The sequence below is a fragment of the Camelus dromedarius genome, chromosome 2 (genome assembly GCF_036321535.1).
Source record: "Camelus dromedarius isolate mCamDro1 chromosome 2, mCamDro1.pat, whole genome shotgun sequence".
Classification (NCBI taxonomy): domain Eukaryota; kingdom Metazoa; phylum Chordata; class Mammalia; order Artiodactyla; family Camelidae; genus Camelus; species Camelus dromedarius.
The window spans coordinates 77712445-77733446 of NC_087437.1; the positions used below are offsets into that span (position 1 = coordinate 77712445).

At 35.5% G+C, this 21002-nt stretch overlaps 1 protein-coding gene across 2 annotated transcripts in view; it reads right to left on the reverse strand.

Annotated features, from left to right (window-relative positions):
• Window positions 1-1525: 1525 nt before the first annotated feature.
• The window catches only part of ALCAM (activated leukocyte cell adhesion molecule), a 188795-nt gene continuing 169318 nt past the window's right edge, over window positions 1526-21002 (reverse strand). For both annotated transcript variants that reach the window (XM_031456275.2, XM_031456267.2), the window contains 2 exons: window positions 5511-5623; window positions 1526-3991 (listed from right to left, as the gene is read on the reverse strand). In XM_031456275.2, coding sequence (XP_031312135.1) covers window positions 5536-5623 — 88 coding nt within the window. In that variant the 3' untranslated portion in view covers window positions 1526-3991; window positions 5511-5535. The remainder of the gene's footprint in view (window positions 3992-5510; window positions 5624-21002) is intronic.

The window sequence follows — 21002 nt, forward strand, 5'->3', positions numbered from 1 at the left end:
ACATATATAACTGAATTGCTTTGTTATACACCTGAGACATTGTAAATCAACTATACTTCAATTACAAATAAATAAAAAAATACATACATTATATAGTTAACCGAAGTATTTCTATTGTTAAAGTATGACACTCGTAAAGCCAAATCTGCTGCGCTACTTTTTTCAAATAGTAGAGTTAGTTCCATTTGATTCCTTAGACACATAATAAAAAACTAACATTTATATAATAATTTATTGTTTTCAAAGCAGCTTTCACATACTTATCATATTACTTTAAATATGAACGGCATTAGTTACTGAGGAGAACAAGTTGATCACTCAATGCAGATCGGTCTTTTTGGTAACCTCCCCAAACGCACGTGTGTATGCTCACAACATGGATGATTAACAATACAGTGAATGGAACTTGGACTTGGGCCTCTTGAGCTTGGATCCTGCCTCAACCACCTCTGGGTTCTGTGATGGTAGACAGAATTGTTTACATTGTCGTCATCTGTAAGATGGGGACAGCATCTCCTGAAGCAGGATATTGAGTGGATTCAAATGAAGTAATGTGAATAAAACATCAATATAATCCATGTCTCATAATAGGCCATTAGTAAATGATAGCAATACGTGTGTTTAAAGTGTGATGTGACATATATATGTATTTATATGTACACATATGTATGTCACATAACGTTTTAAAATACACAAGTGTTTTAAATACATACATAATTATATACAAAAATGTCTAGTAATCAAAATGCAGTTAAAATTATATAATATTTTCCTATTATGTGATTTAAACATCTTGGAATAATCCTTCATAGATGGTGTAGCCAGTTCATACGTCCATTAATATTTCCCAACTTTACATATTACGAAGAGGAGGATTTCTTTATTAAAGAAATGTGGGAACTACAGTAGACTGGGGTGAGCATGGCCTTTAGAATCAGATCTGGTTTCACATCCAACTTATCTACTTACAAGCTTAATGCACTTGGGCGTTAAGGAATCTCCCTAAACCTCAGTTTTCAGCTGTTCAATGAGGAATATTTAATACTCTTTATAACTACTAAGGATCAAATAAGATAATGTATGATGACCCTAGGACACAGAATGGGCTCTAAATATTAATTACTTTCACTAAAGCACATGGCTGGCTTTCCCTTATTTTGAAGGGGAAGGATTTCTAGGTGATTCCAGGTGGTGCCATGAGTGGTGTGTTAATGGTGGAAGCGAAGAAACATCAGGGTGTCCTCCTAATAAGCCCCGAGGACAGCCGCACGGGACACCCACAGTCAGCAGGGCGCTGTTGCTGCAGGCGGAGACACACACGCTACGGAAATCATCACTGGTGAAATCAAGGACTAGCTGAAGTGGGCCCGCCTGATGTAACAGGAGGCATGGATAACTTTATTTTGCTACACTCCCACTCCAGAGAGATGGGGAGCCACAGGGAGTTTTCCACTCTTTCATAAATAAAACTACTTTCCATACATGAACATCTTAGTGTAGAGAAGAGGCAGACAGCTATGAGAGATATGTGAAGACATATTTCAGTTTTATTATCTTTTAGGCATAGGCGGGTATGTTAATCCATTTCCACATACAATTCCTGTAACCACAGATAGGGAGTGAACATTGAGCTGGCAAAATCTGTCTCCTGTTACCGAAGAGTTTAGTTGGAGAGATGAAACCTCAGAAGCTGAGGACTGTGCATTCTTTTCCTTCCTAGCCTGGCCATGACCGCCGTTACACACATGAGCTTTCCTTCTTATCCAGGCATTGATTCCCTGTGACAATGTTGTCCCCTTTCCCCTGGAAAACTTTCTGCTTTCAGTCCAGACTTCAGAGTTTCCTATGTTCCGCTCTCTAGGTTCTGACAGCTGTTTTTGGATTTAGTTAACCACAGTAGTCAGGAAATAGTTATAGTATAAACCTTTCTTTCTATTGTTACATTGCTTCTTTCTGCAAATATATCTTAGGAGTTAGAGTTAGACTTTGAATCTTTGATCTCTCATACCAAAAGAAAAAAAGAAAAAATATATTTATATGGAAGTAATTTCATTTTAGTGTTCATGGTTTATTGTGGAAAGCAGGTGTTTAAAAATTTTAGAATTTCTTTAACAAAATTCTAAAGATAAAAGAAAAAAAAAGAAATCACAGTATTTACAGAGATAACAGAATGGCTTAGCCATGCAAAACAAACAACTTTGGTTTTTCCCCTTTCACTTTGGTTTAAATATTGATCAAGATTCAATTTTTTTCCTGCCAAATAAAACTTCAATAAATCAAAGTTTAGAGGCAAAATAACATATTTTCTTTTTTTCCCCACAATTTTTTTTTACAGCATCAAGACTAATAGAATATTTTATGTATTTAATTGATACCAATACACTACAGGAAGCTTTTATTAAACTGAGTCACTATTGCCCAGACAGCAAATGGTTTACAAATGTACAATAACGTGTATTTCTAAATAATGCAGAAGTGGCAAGGTATTTATTTCCTAATCTTCATCTGACTTTAATCTTCAGTTTATTTTTCATTGCCTTCATAATTTCTTATTCCATCAATCTAAAAAAAAACAAACACCAGTTTTCCCTTTCCTCCCAAAGAACACAGTTTTATACCTGGAAATCTGATGTCCTTTTTTTTTCTTCAATAAAGTTATGCAAACCTTGGGACAAAAATGACTGTGCAGAGTTCTCCCAGAAACCAGGCTTCTGCCTGAAAGAGCAGAGTTTAAAAGTCTAGTCACACGTAGCTCTTGGCCCGTGTCCAGTCTACCTCAGAAATCTCCATTTATACTGCCACCCTAAAAAGTTCCTCAAGCATAAAACATGTTTATAAAGTTACAAATTTGAATGTAACTAAAGATACATAGACATTTTATTATTACACTTTCATGTACTGCTTGATAAATTATATACCAGTTAAAAACACTAAATTATCTCAAGGTGCATTCAATATTTGTAGCGTAGTTAACAAAAACACACACGAAAAAAATATATATTCTATATTCTGTGGAAAATAACACAGCTTTGATAATGATCACTGTTAAAAATCTCCAATTCTGACTGATATCTTTTTTTTTTAAAGGAAATAGGTATAATTTTAAGGCAGTGGATAACCCAAAGGATTTAATATCAATTTTCAATTACAGTGATTTACATTGTGATCTTCGAATATGGAAATGTTCCCCATGATTTTTCCAAAGTGTCTCTCACACATTGATTTGCTTTTTTTTTTTATTTGGACAGAAAATAATTTACTCTAAAGGTGTCTCTAAAGGTAAATGCTACCCAAATTCTGTTAGGTTTTTTTCAGAGTAGGTAAAATTGTGAGTTTGGGAGTACCATTATTATGTGTGTGTCCATATGTGTGTGTGGTTTGCTTCTGAGAGTCAGCTGGTGGCACACACACAGCAATGGCTTACCTGGTGCACACCAATCTGACCCTCTGCCGCCTCTTCCCCTGTGAGAAAAATCACAGCTTTTGCTTCGGGCAATGTGTGTCCCCAGTCTTCACAAGCTGCCACCTTTGGGATTTAGGTGCTTGTGAAAAAGTTTGGGGGCATTACTGATAGCAATCAGAATCAGAAATGTACCTTCTCAGATTACCCATATAAACAATTGAAATAAAAACAGTACATTATACATCAGATTAACAGCAACTCCCAGAACAAAGCTTACAGTGTATAAAAATAGCTACGTAAAAAATTTACAGAAAAGGCAAACCAAAAAGAAATTCTCAGTGCAGACATTTACAGAAAAAAAAAATTAAACCAACACAACATATGAACTATTATCATGGCTGCCAAAACTTCTTGTCATTGTTTGTAATTTCATTTCATTATTTCACTTGAGATAATTCTCTAAAATCCTGTGACAGCTTGGTAGAATGAACTGCTTAATACTTGAACCACGAATTGCTGTCAATGTCTTTGTTTATGTCTTAAATACAATCCACGTTCATGCTTCAATTGGTCTATATAGTTTTTTCTCTGAAATGATGAGAAAACATACTTCAGGTAAGTTACTACGGCAGTCATTTCACAATCAACATATACTGTGTACTAAAAGTGATACTTCATAAGAACTTTGTATAAAACCCCATCGTCCCTGAACCCAACTGTAATCCCAGGTATGAGTGCAACTCTTCTACAAATAATTTTTTTGAATTGTTGAGAATCTTTATTTTTGTGGAAATTTCTTAATTCTTACGGGGATTATAAGATTTTTCAGGAAAATATTTCATTTTATCTTTTTTTCAGGTGAAAAAAATTCACTTATCACTTCAAGTACACTCTATTTTGTGGACTTTGTCTTCAAGCTCAGTTTCCCTTTGAGAATTTATCTAATTTTGAAGAAAATGGAAGGTAAACTCTATGTTTACAAAGGATTGAGGAATGAATCCTAGAGAAGCAGAAGTGAAAATCAGCAGAAATGCTGCACATCTGGCCTCCAGTGGAAGGCAGTGTGCGGCAAGGGATTCAGTTCTTAGTCCTTCCACCCAATTACTTTGAGATCTGGTTTTCAGATTTTAAAAATGTCTTATTTCAATTATTCTATTTTTCTTTCCTATGCACATCCTTCTAATAACAACTTTTTCCCTTGCCCCCAGTCTCCTCTATGGGATTAATTTAGGTGACTCACTCAGATTGTAATGTGGTTTATTTATAATCAACCAAAATTTTACTGTGGCTGTTGGGGATTTTTACATATATGAGTAAACTACAGTAATGGTTATTCTCAAGGACATACAAAATAATTTGTCCAAATGGCTTCTCTGTTTGACTGGTTCAAGACAACATAAATAAAAATAAAAAGCTCAAATAGCAAGTGGCAATACGATGGAAACATACCTCCTTTGGAGAGTATCTTAAAAACCACACTCATCTAGCTATTGTATATAGATATGTGCAATATAAGGATGTGTATATATAATGTTGATGTATACAATTATACACACATACATATATAATATAGGTACTATCTGGAAAAGTGCGTGTGTGTCTAGACACACACAAATTTGTTTATCGTGTCATTAAAATTATTTGGGAGGTGGCTGTATAAATACACTGACACTTTTAAGTATATTACATCTGTGGATTAGAATTTTCATATTTTAAAACTATTCTCATAATTGCTATTTAAAATTAACAAAGTATTAGAATCGGCTCTCATCTAACCAAAATATCAACTTATAAAATTAAGTGTCTTTGCACTCAGCAAAATTTTTGGCATTAGACTACAAGGTTCTCACTGAATGTTACAATCTCAAAGTTGATTTAGGTTATTCTGAGGGTAATGATTTTTTTCAGAGGATGGGGAGACTGTTGAGATTCCATTATTCTCAGAATACCTTTCTGAGCAACCAGAGTTTCTTTCTGAAACACTCTTTTCCTGTTTTGAAACCTGCAATTATAAAGCATCTGAATGTCGAGGCTTCATCTTTCATCTGCTAGGATGTTTCATACTTTCCTGGGAATTATTTCTATAAACCTCCAACAGCCCACCCACCTGGACAAGTGGGACAGTTTCTCTCTTAGGCTTCTGTTTTGTGATTGTTTTCTTCTAATTTTTTGTTTTCTTCCAGATTCCCAAGGTCCTTGTTTACATGTTTTGATGCAGTCCTACAAGAGAATTAAACATCATGTTGACATTTACAAATTTATCTTTCCTTATTTTTAATTTTAGGGTTCACATTAATGTATCTTTGAAAAGCCAATGTTTTACACCTAACACAGGCAAGCCCGTAGGGCAAACAGTTCCACATCTGTGAGCCTTGATCGGTAACAGAACACATTCCACTGAAATTACCTTGGTCGTGGGGTTGCATTAAATATATGCTAGGAGAAAAGGAAGTCAATTACTTTGAACACAGACTCTGCATACTTAGCTGCATCACGATTTTGGCTGGGTTGTTTTTCTCTCTGCTTTCTGGGAAGTAATTATCATTTGATAGTCAAAATTTTCATTCTGGGCAAAAACGTTCTGCAAACATTTTCTGCAGAAGTTTCATTAGGGTCTTGCCCTCTCTGTATTCCCTATTACGCATCTATATTGAGCCAATGTCCTATATCTTTGTTTATGGATTCCGTTTTATCAAATACATCAAAAGTAAGCTTGGAAAGAGACCTGAGTTATGACAGAACATTGACAGCAGAAGCTAAGGCAGCTCTAATGTGGTGGTTCTCAAATCGTGGTCCCAGACCAGCAGTGTCAGCCCCCGCCGGGAACTTGTCAGAAGTGCAAATTCTGAGGGCCCACATTAGAACTTTGTAAACAGAAACTCGGGACAGGGCCTGCGACCTGTGATAAGACCTCCTGGTGGTTTGCTGCACGTAAAGTTGAGAACCACTGCTCCGGTGGCTTCCAGGGTCACACACGACTACCAGGTTCTCTCTTTTGAGAGCTGAAATCAGGCTTTCTTAAACACACCGCTAAATTCCTTGGCGTTGTGACCACTCAGGAGAAATCATAACTGTATTTCCAAGAGTTTACCACTTCCTTCCTTCTTCCCTCCTTCCCTCCTCCCCTCCCTTCCTCTCCCTTCTTTCCTTCCTTCCTTTCTTCCCAACTCTCTCCCTGTTGTAAGCACATCAGGGGAACCACAGTGATAGGGTACGTCAAATTATTATTGCTATATAACTCAAAGTAATACTTCTATTTTAAAAAATCCTGTAATACCAGATGTGTCTCTTGGTTAAGGAAGCTTAGGGTAAGAAACTCCATTTTTTCCCTAAAAGTATTTCTATGCTTTAAATAGAATCCCTTAACTCATTTGCTAAGAATCACAACTTAATAGTGTGATCGTGTTAATAATGTGAGTGTTAGTAGTGTGATAGTGTGAACAGTGTGTAATAGTGTACGATATATGTCCTAGTAAGATAAAGACATATGGCCCTTTCATACTGGGACATTCATTATATTTAGCCTAAGTTTAATTTGATTTGTGACTTAAAAATTGTTAATTTAACTTAAACTACAGCCTTATAAATCTATTCATAAGCAGGAGAGCAACCTTAAACCCTGCCAGTACGACTGAGTTCTATAAAATGTGATGGCATTTTACAAGAGAGACATTAAAAATGTAAATAAGACCATGCTGTAAGTTTGAGTCTATGCTTTGTGCTATATCATATTATTACATAAATATTTTTCTATATTTTCCAGGCAAAGGAAAGACTAATATAGATACCCTCTCCTACTCTCTCTCTCTCTCTATATATATAAAGATATATGTACCGTCTACATTATATATATCACATTATCATACATGTATATATGTATATCATGGATCACTTGAGGTCTAGTCTCTTTTGCTAATAAGTTACTTAATTAGTAACTATATAAAATCTTAGTAACCTCCATAATTTCCATACAAGATAATGTACCTAACAGCAGAGTACAATTCAATGAATTTTCAAAAACTGGATGCATGAGTGTAACTAGTACCCAGCTCAAGAAACAGAATAGTTGCAGACGCAAAATCCCCCAATATACTCCTTTCCAGTCACTACTAACTCCCCAAAGGTTACCACAATCCTCATTTCTCACAGAATGGTTTTACCTGCTCTTATAGTCTGTATACAAATGGAATCATACCACATCTATTCATTTCTGTCTGCCTCTCATTTAAACTGAACTTTTTGTTTGTGACATTCATGTATAATGTTGCATGCAGTTGTGGGTTGTTTATTCTTATTGCTGTATAGCTTATTGTGTGAATACATCATGGCTTTTTAATTTTACTGGTGATGGGCAATCTTGCTCTTTAAGTCTTTCTGAGACTTTACTTAACATAAGTTAAATCTTTCGTGTGTCCCACATGTCTCTTATGCTCTTATGTGTCTTATCTATTTTTTTTTCCTCTCTGTGCTCCAAACTGGGTGTTTTCTATTGATCTGTATCCCAGTTTACTTCTCTTGTGTTTTGCTGTGGCCAATCTGCATTTAAATTCATCCACCAGAGATTTATCTTTTAATATATTTTTAGGTCTAAAATGTAAATTTGATTTTTAAATATTTTAAAGTACATTTCAATTTTCTATTCCACTCATCTTTTTGGCCATCTTTTCTTCCACTTTCAAAATATTATTTATAGTCATTTTAATATCCTTGTCTGTTAACTACAGTACCCAAATAATGCATGGGTCTGCTCATCCACTTTTCCTCTTGATTGTTGATCTTATTTTCTGGACTCTTTGCATATCCAGTCCTTTTTATTTTACATGACACCATATATAAAATAACTATAGAGACTTCACACAATGTTACTTTCCAACAGATAAGGTCCCTCCTTTCGTTTGTTAAGCAGGCTGGTGAACAGATAGGATGACTTCAATCCAATTAGTATTTGATCTAGGTTGAGGCTCAGCTGCAGTTTTAGTAAGACTCAGTCTACAACTGGTTTGTCTGTACTCCTAAGACACAGTCCTCTCAAGCTTCTGATTGAGATTCTGGCATGTCTCACTGTCTTCAGACCTTAAATACAGAAAGATCCAGCTCTTCCCTTCAGAGAGGCTCCACCCGGATCTCCAGCCATCTATCCCATGACACTTCAAGAGGTGGCCAATCTCTTCAGTCTCCTTGACTTGAGTATAAGGACCATGTTTTATTTATATTTTACCCATAGCACATAATATATTGTCTGAATATGGTAGGCATCCAAAAGATACTTCTTTAACTGAACTGAACTGAACTAACTGACCTTAATACAGTTCATATCTATTTCCTTTTACTGTTTCTTATGATATTGGTGTCCACCAATATGAAGTCCATACCGGCCCAGCTGCTTTTTTACAGACAGGTAAAATAGAAAGAATACATTGAAATGATAGAGATTGAGTGATGTCTTACTCCAAGCTTTTCAGATAAAACTGCACAAAATTATACATATAAACATGTACCTTGATTATCCTAATAGCTCCTAACTATATATTCTAATACATACCAATAACTACAATTTCTATAAATCAGTAAGATACTGTAGCAATCAAGGAAAGACACATGATTCTCAAAATCTTTTCGCTTGTCTCCTCTCTTTTATTCTCTTGCCTTCTCTCACCCTCCTTCATTCCTTTTGTCTTTACTTTTCCCTTCACTCTCTCTCTCTCTCTTTTATTCTTCCAAACTTACTTCATTCAATACTATTTTTTCCTCTAAAGTGAAAATTTCAACTTGTTTGGAGCCACTAGAGAGAGTGACAGATAAAAGAGCCAATGTTGTAGATGCATATATAAAAATAAATTAGAATAAATTTCACAATGTAATAAATTGATTTTGCAATTGCGGCTTTTTCAACCTACTTTGACCTGAATGAGAAGAAGAAAGTTATATTAAGTTTGAGGACATAATGATTTCACAACTTTGAAATAATGCCTGTACTATAAGAAGTTCTTGTACTAGTAATGACTAAAAAAAAAAAAAATAAAAACCCACTTGTGTTTTGTTAATCCTTACAATTGTAACAGTTATAAACTCTCAGAATAATACAGAATAACCTATATGACTGTACTTGAGAATAACAAAAAGAAAGCAGAAACTGAAGGGAATTTGATCCTTATACTGGGTGAGCTCTACTTTTGCAGACATTTTCCTTTGATGGCACTTCCCAGTTGGAGAGCCATAGGCTAACTAGTACAAAATTCTGGAAATCAAGGGGGGAAAAAAATCTCAAAAAGGAGAGGCCTAAAGAATGATGAGGACCCTGAATTTGTGTGTAAATTACAGTAAAACCCTTGGATGATCCCTAAGCTGCCCATACGTGGAAGAAATTTCACATAGCCCAGACAAAAGCAACAGCTGGAAAGCTTAAAACTTGACATAGATTTTAGCTGTTACCCACACAAAGGAGACAGAGTTTGGAGTTGAACCTCACCAAGCCAGAAATTCTTGGCAATCATATCAGTGTTTCTACTGAAATCCCAGAAAAGCCAAGACTATGTGTCAAGACTCAGAATTCACCCTAAAACAGATGTGAAATATGAAATATAAAAGTAACCTTCACAAGTTCAAGGAAATCAGCCAGTAATCTAAGTGTCTGCCAGGAAAAACAATCCATATACTTTAGTCTATATAATAGAAATTAGAATTTCTACAACATATCATCAAAGACTAGTATTAATAAAAAAAAGTTATCATATATATAAAGAACAAAAACTGTAATACAAAGTCCAGAGAATGTCCTTGGATAACAAAGACTTTGGAAATAGCAGGTAAGAACTTTAAATCAATAATTATATCACATGTTCAATAAAGAAAGATATGGTAACAATGAGAGAACAGATAGAATTCTCGGCACCAAAAATGTAAACAAAAGTAATTCTGTAACTTGAAACTACAATATTGGAAACTAACAATTCACTAAATTGTCTTAACAATAGATGGAGGTGGTAGAATAAGCCTTGAACTTAAGGACAAAAAATATAAATTATACATTCTGAAAAAGAGAGAGAAAAATGATACGAAAAAAAGAAGTAGATCCTCAGTGATGTGTGGGACAATTTTGAGCAGTCTAACAAATGTGTAATTGGAGTCCTAGTGAGAGAAGCAAAAGCGAATTGGGGCAGAGACTAAATTTGAACAATGAAAAATATTCTTAGACTTGTTGATGTTCATTAACTTGCAGATCCAAAATGGTCTGCAACCCCCAAGCAGAAATGATAAAGAGAAAAACACATCTACGTACATTATACGTAAGCTAATCAAAAGCAAATATAAAAAGAAAAACTTGAAAGTAGCCATAGAAAATTTGTTCAGAGGAACAACAACACGAAAAACAGCTGACGTCTCATCAGGAAGAAATGTATAACAAAGTCAATTTAACACCTTTCAAATGCTGGGAAAAAAATTCTCTCGAATCAGAATTTTATATCTAGTAAAAATACCTTTTAACCAAAGGCAAAAACAAAGACATATTGAATTGAATAAAAGAAAACTGGGAGGAATTATCACTCGGAGACCTGTGCTAAAAGAAGTATTAAAGTTCTTTGGTTGAAAGGAAATAACACTAGATGGGAACTCAGATATACAAGAAAGGATGAATACAGATTGTATGTGTGTATGTGTGTATGTGTGTGTGTATATATATATATATATGTATATATATATACTAAAATATAAAATACTATTAAATTTTTTTACAAAGACAAACAACCATTTAATACGATATATACAGCATTATGTATGAGACCCTTGAAAAATTACACTTTCATTTAACTTCCTACAGCCTTTTTGCTCTTGTTGTCAAATCCATCACAACACTGTATATTATAGCCTTCACACTACAAATATATGGAAGAGGATACATAAAGTTATAAAGTTTCAGGAGCTTTAGATTATTACATGAGTAGATTGTTATAAATTAAAAGTTCCTATGGTAACCCCTAAAGCAAGCACAATAAAAGAATACAAAGATGCACAGTTAAAAGGCCAGTAGAGAAATTAAAATGTAGTACTAGAACTTATTTGAGTAGCCTAAAAGAAAGCAGGAAAAGAGGAACAGAGGACAAGAGGAAAACAAATAGGAGAGCTGGTGGTCTTGGATGTAACTATATCATAATTAAGTCACATGTAACTTAGCTAAATCCTCCAATTGAAAGGTAGAGATTGTCAGCCTGTAATTAGCAATCAAGACTCAACTATATGCTCTATACCAGGGGTTAACATTTTCCCCTGAAAGGTCCAGCTAGTAAATATTTTAGGCTTGCAGGCCACATTGTTTTGTTCCAACTCTTCTGGCACTGCAGCATAAAACAGCACAAGTAACATGTAAAGAAATAGGCATGGCTGCGCTACCACAAAACTTGATTTACAAAATTAAGCATCAGCCTGGCAGTCAGAGTTTGATCAGCCTCACTGTACCTGAGATGCACTTTAAATATAAAGAGATAATTGAAAATAAAAGGCTAGAAAAAAATATGTATGAAAACAGCATGTGAAAGCAGTATGGCTATATTAATATCAGGCAACGTAAAATTCAACACAAGGACTATTACAACCATAAGGAGAGACATGTCATAATTCTAATAGATTCAGTACATAAGGAAGTCGTAACAATTATAAGTGTATGTTCCCAACGAAAGCATAAAGCAAAAACTGACAGAATTAGAGGGAGAAACAGCCAAGCATACAATCATAGAGAATTTAACAGACCTTTCTCAGTAGCTGATGAATGGACTAAAATTCAGTATGCACGATCATGGTGAAGTACCCAGTACTGGGCTATCTTGAGTCCTGGAAGTGTATGCTTATAACTTTCTCACATTATATGTGAAATGATTTCATATAATTTGAAAAAAATATGTAAGAATTGTGTAAGAAAAGTTGTAAACAAACTATCTTCTACCTTAACTAATATACAGCTGTAGAACACTGTACCCACCAACCACCAGATAATTTTTTTTCAAGTGCCTATGTAGCATGCACCAGGAAATAATGTGCCTGCACACTAGGACAAAACAATGACTCTCAACGCATTTTAAAAGACCAAAAGCCTACAGAGTAGGTTGTCTTAACAAAACAGAATTAAATGAGAAATGTTTGGAAAGAAATAAAGTTCTAGTTACATGATTCCAAAGAAGAAACCACAATGGGAATATAAAAATATTTCTGACTGAATAAATATGAAAATACAACATACTGAAATTTGTGGAATGCAGTTAACCCACTGCTGAGAGTGAAATTCAAAGTTGAAATGCTTGTGTTATAAAAGAAGAAAGGCTAACATCAGTGATGTAAATTTTTAATTTACTTCATGAAATTCGAGAAACCACCACCTAAACTCTAAATAACTAGAAGTAATAAAATAGTAATGATAAGAGCAGAAATAGTTAAAATTGAAAATAAGCACTAGAAATAGAAACAAAGCTAAGAGTTAGTTATTTGAAATTATCAAGAAAATTGATAACTCCCTAAAAAGACTGAACACAATACACAATAAAGGAACAAAGCACAAATTAATAATATCAGAAAATGAAGAAGTGTTATCACAGAACCCACAGGCAAAAAAGGAGAAGGGAATTCTATGGATAGCTTATTCATTTTGCAAAAATGTCAATAAGTTAAATGAATACATCACATTATTTTAATCCATTCTCTTGTCTTTGGACACTTGGCTGGTTTCCAGTTTGGGCTATTGCGAATAACATAGCTAAAATCAACATTCTTATACAAGCGTTTCTGTGGGCCTGTTTTTGTTCTCTTGGGAAAATACCTAGAAATGGAATTTCTAGGTCATAGGGGAGATATTTGTTCATGAGAAGTTGCCAGCTTTTCCAAAGCTGTTAGTAATGTGATATATTCTAACAATGGAACACTACTTAGCAATTCTAAACAATTAAATCATTATAGGGAAGTTTCAGGGGTGATGGGTTGCTCTATATTGTGATTGGAGTAATGGTTACAAATGTGTATACATCTATCAAAAAGATTTAACTGCAAATTTCACAAAAGCAAGTTTTAACTTAATATAAAAACATTATAATAATGCTCTTCTCTTAATACACTTGAAAAGTTTGTATCTTACATACATTTTATTGAATGTTTGACATACATTTTGTAAATTTAAGGTATACAATGTATCACTTTGATACATGTATATATTGTAATATGATTATAATTTTTAAAAATCACTGTTGTTTTATGGCTTATATACTATCTCTAAGTATAGAAAATGTATTTGGTTTAAGTAATCTTTTGTCATTTCTGTGTTACAAAGTTGTCCAATGTTATTCTGAAACATAATAAATCAGTCAAAAAATTAAAAACAAAAACAAAAACATTATATAGAGAAAAGCTAAAGCATGATCTTCGTGGCCAGGGATTGAAAGAACCAGGCAAAAGTTACAATGAGAAACTGGATACCATTTCCATTTCCAATTCTATTTACTTTCTAGGTGGATTTTGTACCTGTCTAGGGATGAAAAGTAGTTTCTGTGATTTCATTAAATTGAATCAAATAAAAGAAGGAGGGATTGGAACGAAGGGAGTGACTAGAATTATCTGCAAGGTAGTTGTGGTATCGAGGGCAAATCACAGGATCTGTTACCACATCTATACAGGTAAAATCAGGCTAAAAAAAAAAATCACTGCTCACAGTCTGCCATTACAAAAAAGTGTTTGTTAAGGGCAACATGAAACATATTTATAGAATATGCTTGTAGAAGAAGAGTTGAGTAATTTCAAACTGATTATTTTTCTTATTTTAAAATTTACAAACGAAAAAAATCTTCCTTCTTTTCTTAATGCCACTCTCCAAAATAGTAACGGCTAACACATCGATAATGCCTTAATGTGGCAGGCACTGCTCTAAGCCCTGGATAGATATTAAATTGTTTTAACCTTAGGATATCTCTATTCTACCTCGAGACTAATAAACTTGCTTGAGGTCACACAGCTAGTAAACAGCAAAGCCAGGATTCAAACTGCAGCAGTCTGGCTCCAGCATCCATGCATTAAGTTAAACAGTTATACAACTGAGCTAAATGTTAACTGCTGTGAAATGTACTAAATAAAAATAAACATAGTGTTGTTGCTGAGGGAGGGGGTATTCACTGAGTATATGTGTATAAGATTTACATGAACTTTTAATAATTTCTGCATTTTTGTTACTTAGAGTCTGCTCTCCTTAGCAAGGAAAAGCCTTTAAAAATTATTCTGATTACTTTTGGGCTCAGTTTTGAAATTGATACAGTAAATATGTATATAACTTTATGGATGTCTCTTTTTAATTTTGGGAAATTTCAGAGATTTGAAAGAATACACTGGTTAAAAATCCATCTACTACTGGAAGAGAACAAAAATTTATTTTAATCATTCTCTTTAGCTATATTTTCAGTCAATATTTTTTTCAGTTGATTGACTTGAGGGACAAGGTTAAGACATTTATAAAGAATGAGTGCTTGGGTTGAAATACAAATCATTAGTTATAGGTCTTAAAAATGCTCTTCATCAGTCAGCTTTTTCATGCCTTTAAAATGAGGTAAACTTTAAATAATAGAATCACAGTAAAGTGACGCTGGAAGAAGCTCTAGAGGCAGCCCTCTAGTCTAATCTGTGAGGCAGACAGGAGAGTCTTGACCTTGGGGTCAGTGCGTCTGGGTTCTCATCCTCATTTGTCAAGTCTGAGCTGCAAGACCTTGGACAAATCCCTCCTCTTAAGATGCTTGCTCACCTGCAAATAGGGGACAACAGGGAGTACTCACAGGGCTGGAGTGAGGATAAACGTGCCGTGAGCGTGAAAGGCCCCGGCAGGTAACAGGGACTCCTGAACCTGAGAGTGACGCACGGACTGCTGCCCGAGCCACACGGCGACTGAGTGGACGAGGGGAGTCAGTCCTAGTTCTTAACTCCTCGTTTGTGTTTTTTCGATAAGTTCAGTGCCTATAAAGGGTTCAAACTGATTTTAAATAACTTTTTAGAAGATTTTTAAACTTTGGTTATGAGATTTTCCCCAATGCTATAAACTTATTTCAAGATCTCCTTGAAAGGAGGTGGGGCACTAATCCAGCGGTGTCTCCTAAGTGTTCCTTTATTTTAACACTTCGAAGTTGCTAGGAGATGTGATGGAGGTGTTACTAATGCTACAGCAGAAATCACATTTCAGTATATTAATGGACCAAATCAACATGTACACCTTAAACTTACACAATGTTATATGTCAATTATATCTCAGCTAACAGATAATTTAATGGGGGAATGAGGTAGGTGGGAAAAGTGAAGGGGGCGTAGGAGTGGCAGGCATAAACAATATATCACAATCTTGGAATGTGGTGTCATTGGAAAAGATGCATAAAATATTATAATGGAATTGCCAATTTGGAAAACAAAAATAACACCCACATAAAATAATTCACACATGAAAGAGTTCATAAGATTTGAGGTTCTCCAAACACAGGCATACGTATGGCAAATTTGAAAACTCAGAGGCAACATGAGGAATTATTAACACTTCCTACTGGAGAGGGAATCTTCTGTGATTTCTCGTTTATAGCCTGCCTGGGATGCAGCCCAGAAGGGCATCAGGACTATGGGTATTCAAGACTGGGACCCTGGCCGTGTGGAATTGCCACTTTCAGCAAGCTGGCCGTTGATACCTGTGCAGGTAATTGCGGTCATACCCATGAGAATAGTTATTTTTCTTTCTTCCTGGGTCGTAGCTCTCAGCAGAGTAAGTTTCCCCCCCGAGCCAAGCGTAATAAAGAGCTGGAGGAGGAGAGGCGGGCTCTACGACCTGCATCTCAGAAGGACAGTTGTCACCAATTTCTGAGTCTGAAGCAGGAAACAAAGAAGAGTAAACAGCCGGACTTATCACAAGTTTCAGTTTGATACCTTTAGTGTTTCTAAGACTCTCCAAAGAAACTCCCCACTAAAATAGGGAGACCTTCTTATGTCCTCAGTAAAAAATAGAAAATGGCCTTTCATCTCGGCCAATAGTAAATGTGGGAACCACCATTATGCAAAGGATTAGAGGATCAAAATAAATGTAACAGTACTGAACACGCACGAAAGCAGGATGCCACCTGCCTGTGCTCAGCATCGCGGTTCAAAGTGTCCCGTAAGGTGAGTGGTAACACAGCCTGGGCGACGGCAGGTGCTGGAGGGACAGAACTTCCCTTCACCTTTGAAACAATAGCTCAAACAAACACTTGAAATAAAAGAAAAAAGTGAAATGCATATGTACAGACAGCTAGAAGAGATAACAATTGAAAACATTATGTTTTGATGCTCAGTCTTTTTTCTGGGGATGTGTCAGTTCATGTAGCAGGAGAGGGGAGGGCCATGGGTGGCTCTGCCCTTTGAGTGGCCAATGACCTTGTGATTGACTGAACGGGAGTGGGGGACTCCAGCATTTCCACATTATCTTGTTTCCCCTCTAGTCTACTCTGTTATTTATGGTTGGAGAGAATAATGGGGCATTTTCTTTTCCTCCTTCTTCTGGCTGCCTGCCAGGCTATGGGTAGGGAAAGAAAAGGAAGCCAGAACTTGGATTAGCCGGACGTCTAATAGAAGGGGAGAGGCCACATCAGCCCTGCACTTTAACACACACCCTTCCATCCCTAGCACTATATTAAATGCCAGCAGGCAATCAAAGTCAGAGATGAAATTTTAATTCCAAAGAAGTCCTGGTGAGGCAAGAAAAAATATATACGGGATATGGAATAAGATACTCCATTTGTTACTTTGGGCAGGTTATTCTCACTGAGACTTAGATACATGAAATATGGTTAATTAAATTTACCTCATTACATTTTCAGGATTTCAGTAGAAGAACAAAACGAGGAAAAGATGCGTATGTAGTAATAAACAAGGAAAGTCACCAAAGATGTGCTATTAATGCCCTTCAGCACTATCTTTTCAATTTATTCAGCGAGGAGTCCATCTTCTTTCATGGGAATGTACACTTGATTTTAAAGTGAATATTGATTGGAAATGTAATTCGGTAAAACTCAACTTTTTTTTTTGCAAGATCCTCTTCCATATATATATACTAATAGATACTAATGAGAAAGGTTTGAGAAAGGCTTAATATTACAGTGTTTCTTGAAGTTTGGGGGTCATAGGCAAGTCCCCTTTGCCAACTTAGGACTGTTTTTTGCTAAGACAGTGGTGTTAGAATATAGCATTATAAAAAGCAGAACTGACAAAGGATATGTGTGATTTTTCAGCTTCCATATTGTCTATATATTACAAAATAACTTCACAAAAATAGTCATGAGTTCCACAGTTGCAAAAGAGAAATTTCTTAGTAAATTTCCACAATTCACACACAATATGTATTTTTAGATTACAAACGTCTGGTTAATGCTTACTCCGGGTTTAGTGATAAGAAGTGTGTTGGTCAGGGGTCTCTTAAATGCAACCAACCTTAAAATTATGGTTTTAATACACTTCTGAATACGTCTGAGGCTACATCATGCTGCCTTACATTTTTCCTTTATCTTTGGCTCTTTTAATTTTTCATTTGTTCTTGTACTATGAGACATGCAGGAGAGGATTTAGAACTCAAACAGTAATGTTTAACTTCCTGCAGATATAAAAACAATGTTCAGAGAATGGGATGGAAAGAAATGGAATAAATAATTTAAAAAAGTCATTGAATTATCTCTAGTTCTTTAATGTCTCTCATCTATTAAACAACTAGACATGAACTGGGTTTAGTCAATTAATGCCTTTTCCCAGGAACTGTCAGTTAATACCCTACATACAGGGGAAATGATCAGAGTCATCCATTCTCATTATCAAAAAAGTCTCAAATTAAAAAAAACTTCCAGTAAGAAGTTATACGAATCACAGCAGCAGAGGAATCATGAGTCCTTAGTCTGCAATGAATATCCCAGATCACAAGGTCAAGCACAACTGCTAAGCATTTCTTGCTGTGGTTCTCCATACTTAAAATAGATACAAAATATGTAGCTCATATGAATGGAATGGGGAGTGCATGGTAGTTGAAGCCACTGGGTATGTCAACAAACATACTCTTACATTCTGCTTAGGCACAAAAGGTTGTTTCTCTCATCTCTCTCTACAGAGTTTATAAATTGCCAATGTAAAAGAACTTCCCCCTAAATGTTGCTTAAACTTCACTGCTTTGCCAGCTGTATCACTGAAGCATTTAAATACAATGTTTGACTCCTAATTTAATTGTTGCTGAAAGTAGTTTGCAATAATGGGTGACTCATGAAGATCGTTGATGGTATTATTTTTCAGGATAGTAAACACAGGGATATACTTCTTTAGGTATCTTGGGGAAAAGTCTGGACTGTACCTTTATTAAAAATCTCTCATATTCATGTAACAGGGTGATAAATTAGCTAAAGATAGAAAGGAAACCCTCATATTGATTTGTAAAGTTAAAGTTACTATCTAGAAGAAAAGAAAGAGTATTAGTGGACCTTAAAATGGCCTTATAATTCTTAACCTGAAAGCTCTCATCATGAATCTGCACTCACTCTGGACACAGGGATTAACAATAACTCATACAGCAAAAATGCTGGCTTATCTCAGAGGGCACTAGAAGGAATAAGTAGTCAGGAATGTAAAGCTCTTAGCAAATCTGAAGAGTTCCCCAAGTTCTTAATAAAAACACTGATGCTTTGGATGAGATTTGCAATTTATTCCTTTGATTACCAATAACATTAACTCTAGCAAAGTTGGTGCCCTTTTCAATTAAATAACAGTTATTTAGACAAATGTTCAAGTCAGATGGTAAAATATGCACTTAATTTAATGAGGTACTTTAAAGGTAATGCATGATATCTTAACCCTTAACCTAAAGACACTATGAAGTGAAGTGTCCAGCATTTATTTACCCATGATTTTAATTTTGGGTCATCATGTGGTAAAAACCAATGAAGTAACCAAACACATACACACAGACTTGCTTTTCTATTCACAGAAGGACAAATGGGGTATGATGAGATACTGGCAATCAGAACAGAATGATTAAGGGCATTGTTGGGGAGCTCCAAGACTGTAACATTCATTTGATCATAACGTAGAGAACTGCTGTTAATGTTTGGCTAAATTCCAGAATGCAGAGAAATGTCATTTTCATTCTTTTGAGAAATGAAATTACTTTGGAGTGCATCAGAAACCCTAAATAATGAAAATGGAAATACCTTAGAGCCCAAGCTGTTAGATTTGTGAGCACCTTACTGTGGATTATAAAGGAAGGATAAGATTTTGATAATTAGGAAACATACAGATAGAAGGAGAATTTCTCTAAGATAGATGCTGTCTCGGGACAATGGTCTGCATTTCCTTTCTTTTCTATTGTGTAGGCAGTCTTCTCGACTTTCCACAGAAACCGTGGACACAGGCCAAAATGAAGTGTTTGTTGGTAAAATATTCACTGAGAAAAAGAACACAATTGTTGTCAAGTGATAGTGGGAACTGCTCAAGATCAAGGACTGAAGTGCCAAGATCAGACATGAACGTGCCTCAGTGTGAGAGTGGACAGGTACCTCAACTACAGCACACAGCAGGAACATGCTTCTGCCTTACGTGGCCGAAAAAGAGAAAAAGTAAGGCACAGTGAGAGAAAATAAGAACTAGTGATGAGGCACAAAGACTCTAAAACAGCACTGCCTTAAATCAAATGCAGTACTGCCCCATGCCACTGTGTAACCTTAAGCAAGTCATTTAACCATCGTCTGCCGTAGCTTTTCTCCAAGGTAAAATATGTACAGTACAAGCATCTACTTCAGAGATGAACTGTGAGAACAAAACAGAACCCAACACAGGGTCACATCACGTGACTTCAAAAATTCGGAGCTACTGCCTCCCTCGATGGCAGCTCCATTTGAATATTACTTCATTGAAATTTCTAACTTTACAGGGTGAGATTGTGAACCTGATTGTGTCTGCTTTTTCTTTTGCTTTTAAGTTAACATACCTGAGTTGCTGAAAGGGGTTCAGACATCAAGAAAATATAAAGTCCAAAGTTGCCACTAGCTATACACATTCTCTTGCAAAATCAATTTCCTCATTTGTAAGATATGGAAGTTTGAAACCCATGTTTGAAGCCAGGGGTACACTGCAGAATCACCAGTGGAACTTAAAAAAAAATGCAATGCTAAAACCCCATCTCTGTCCAATTGCATCTGAACCTAGGGTCAGATCTGAGGCAATCAGGAGTACCAGGCATACGTGTATGTTAAGAATATTCATTAATTGTATTTTCATTACAAACCACTGTTAGATGATTGTAAGGTTGATACTAATCTGCATTATTTTAAGACTCTGATAATCTTTAAACACTATCTAAATCATTTTTAAAGTAATCCTGGTATTTTGTCTAATCATTTTTAAGAAATTCAAGGCAAAATAATGATGAATTTTTCTCTGAACTGGATTCTTCTACGGAACCAAGTGACCTAAATAGAACAGAGAAGCAGTGACAACAAGGAGGCTCTAACTCAGCAGCAGTGTCCCTGCTGGCCAGACCTGTCACCACAGAGACACCAGGCCATCTCTGCAGGACGGAAGAGCCACTGTAACTTATTTT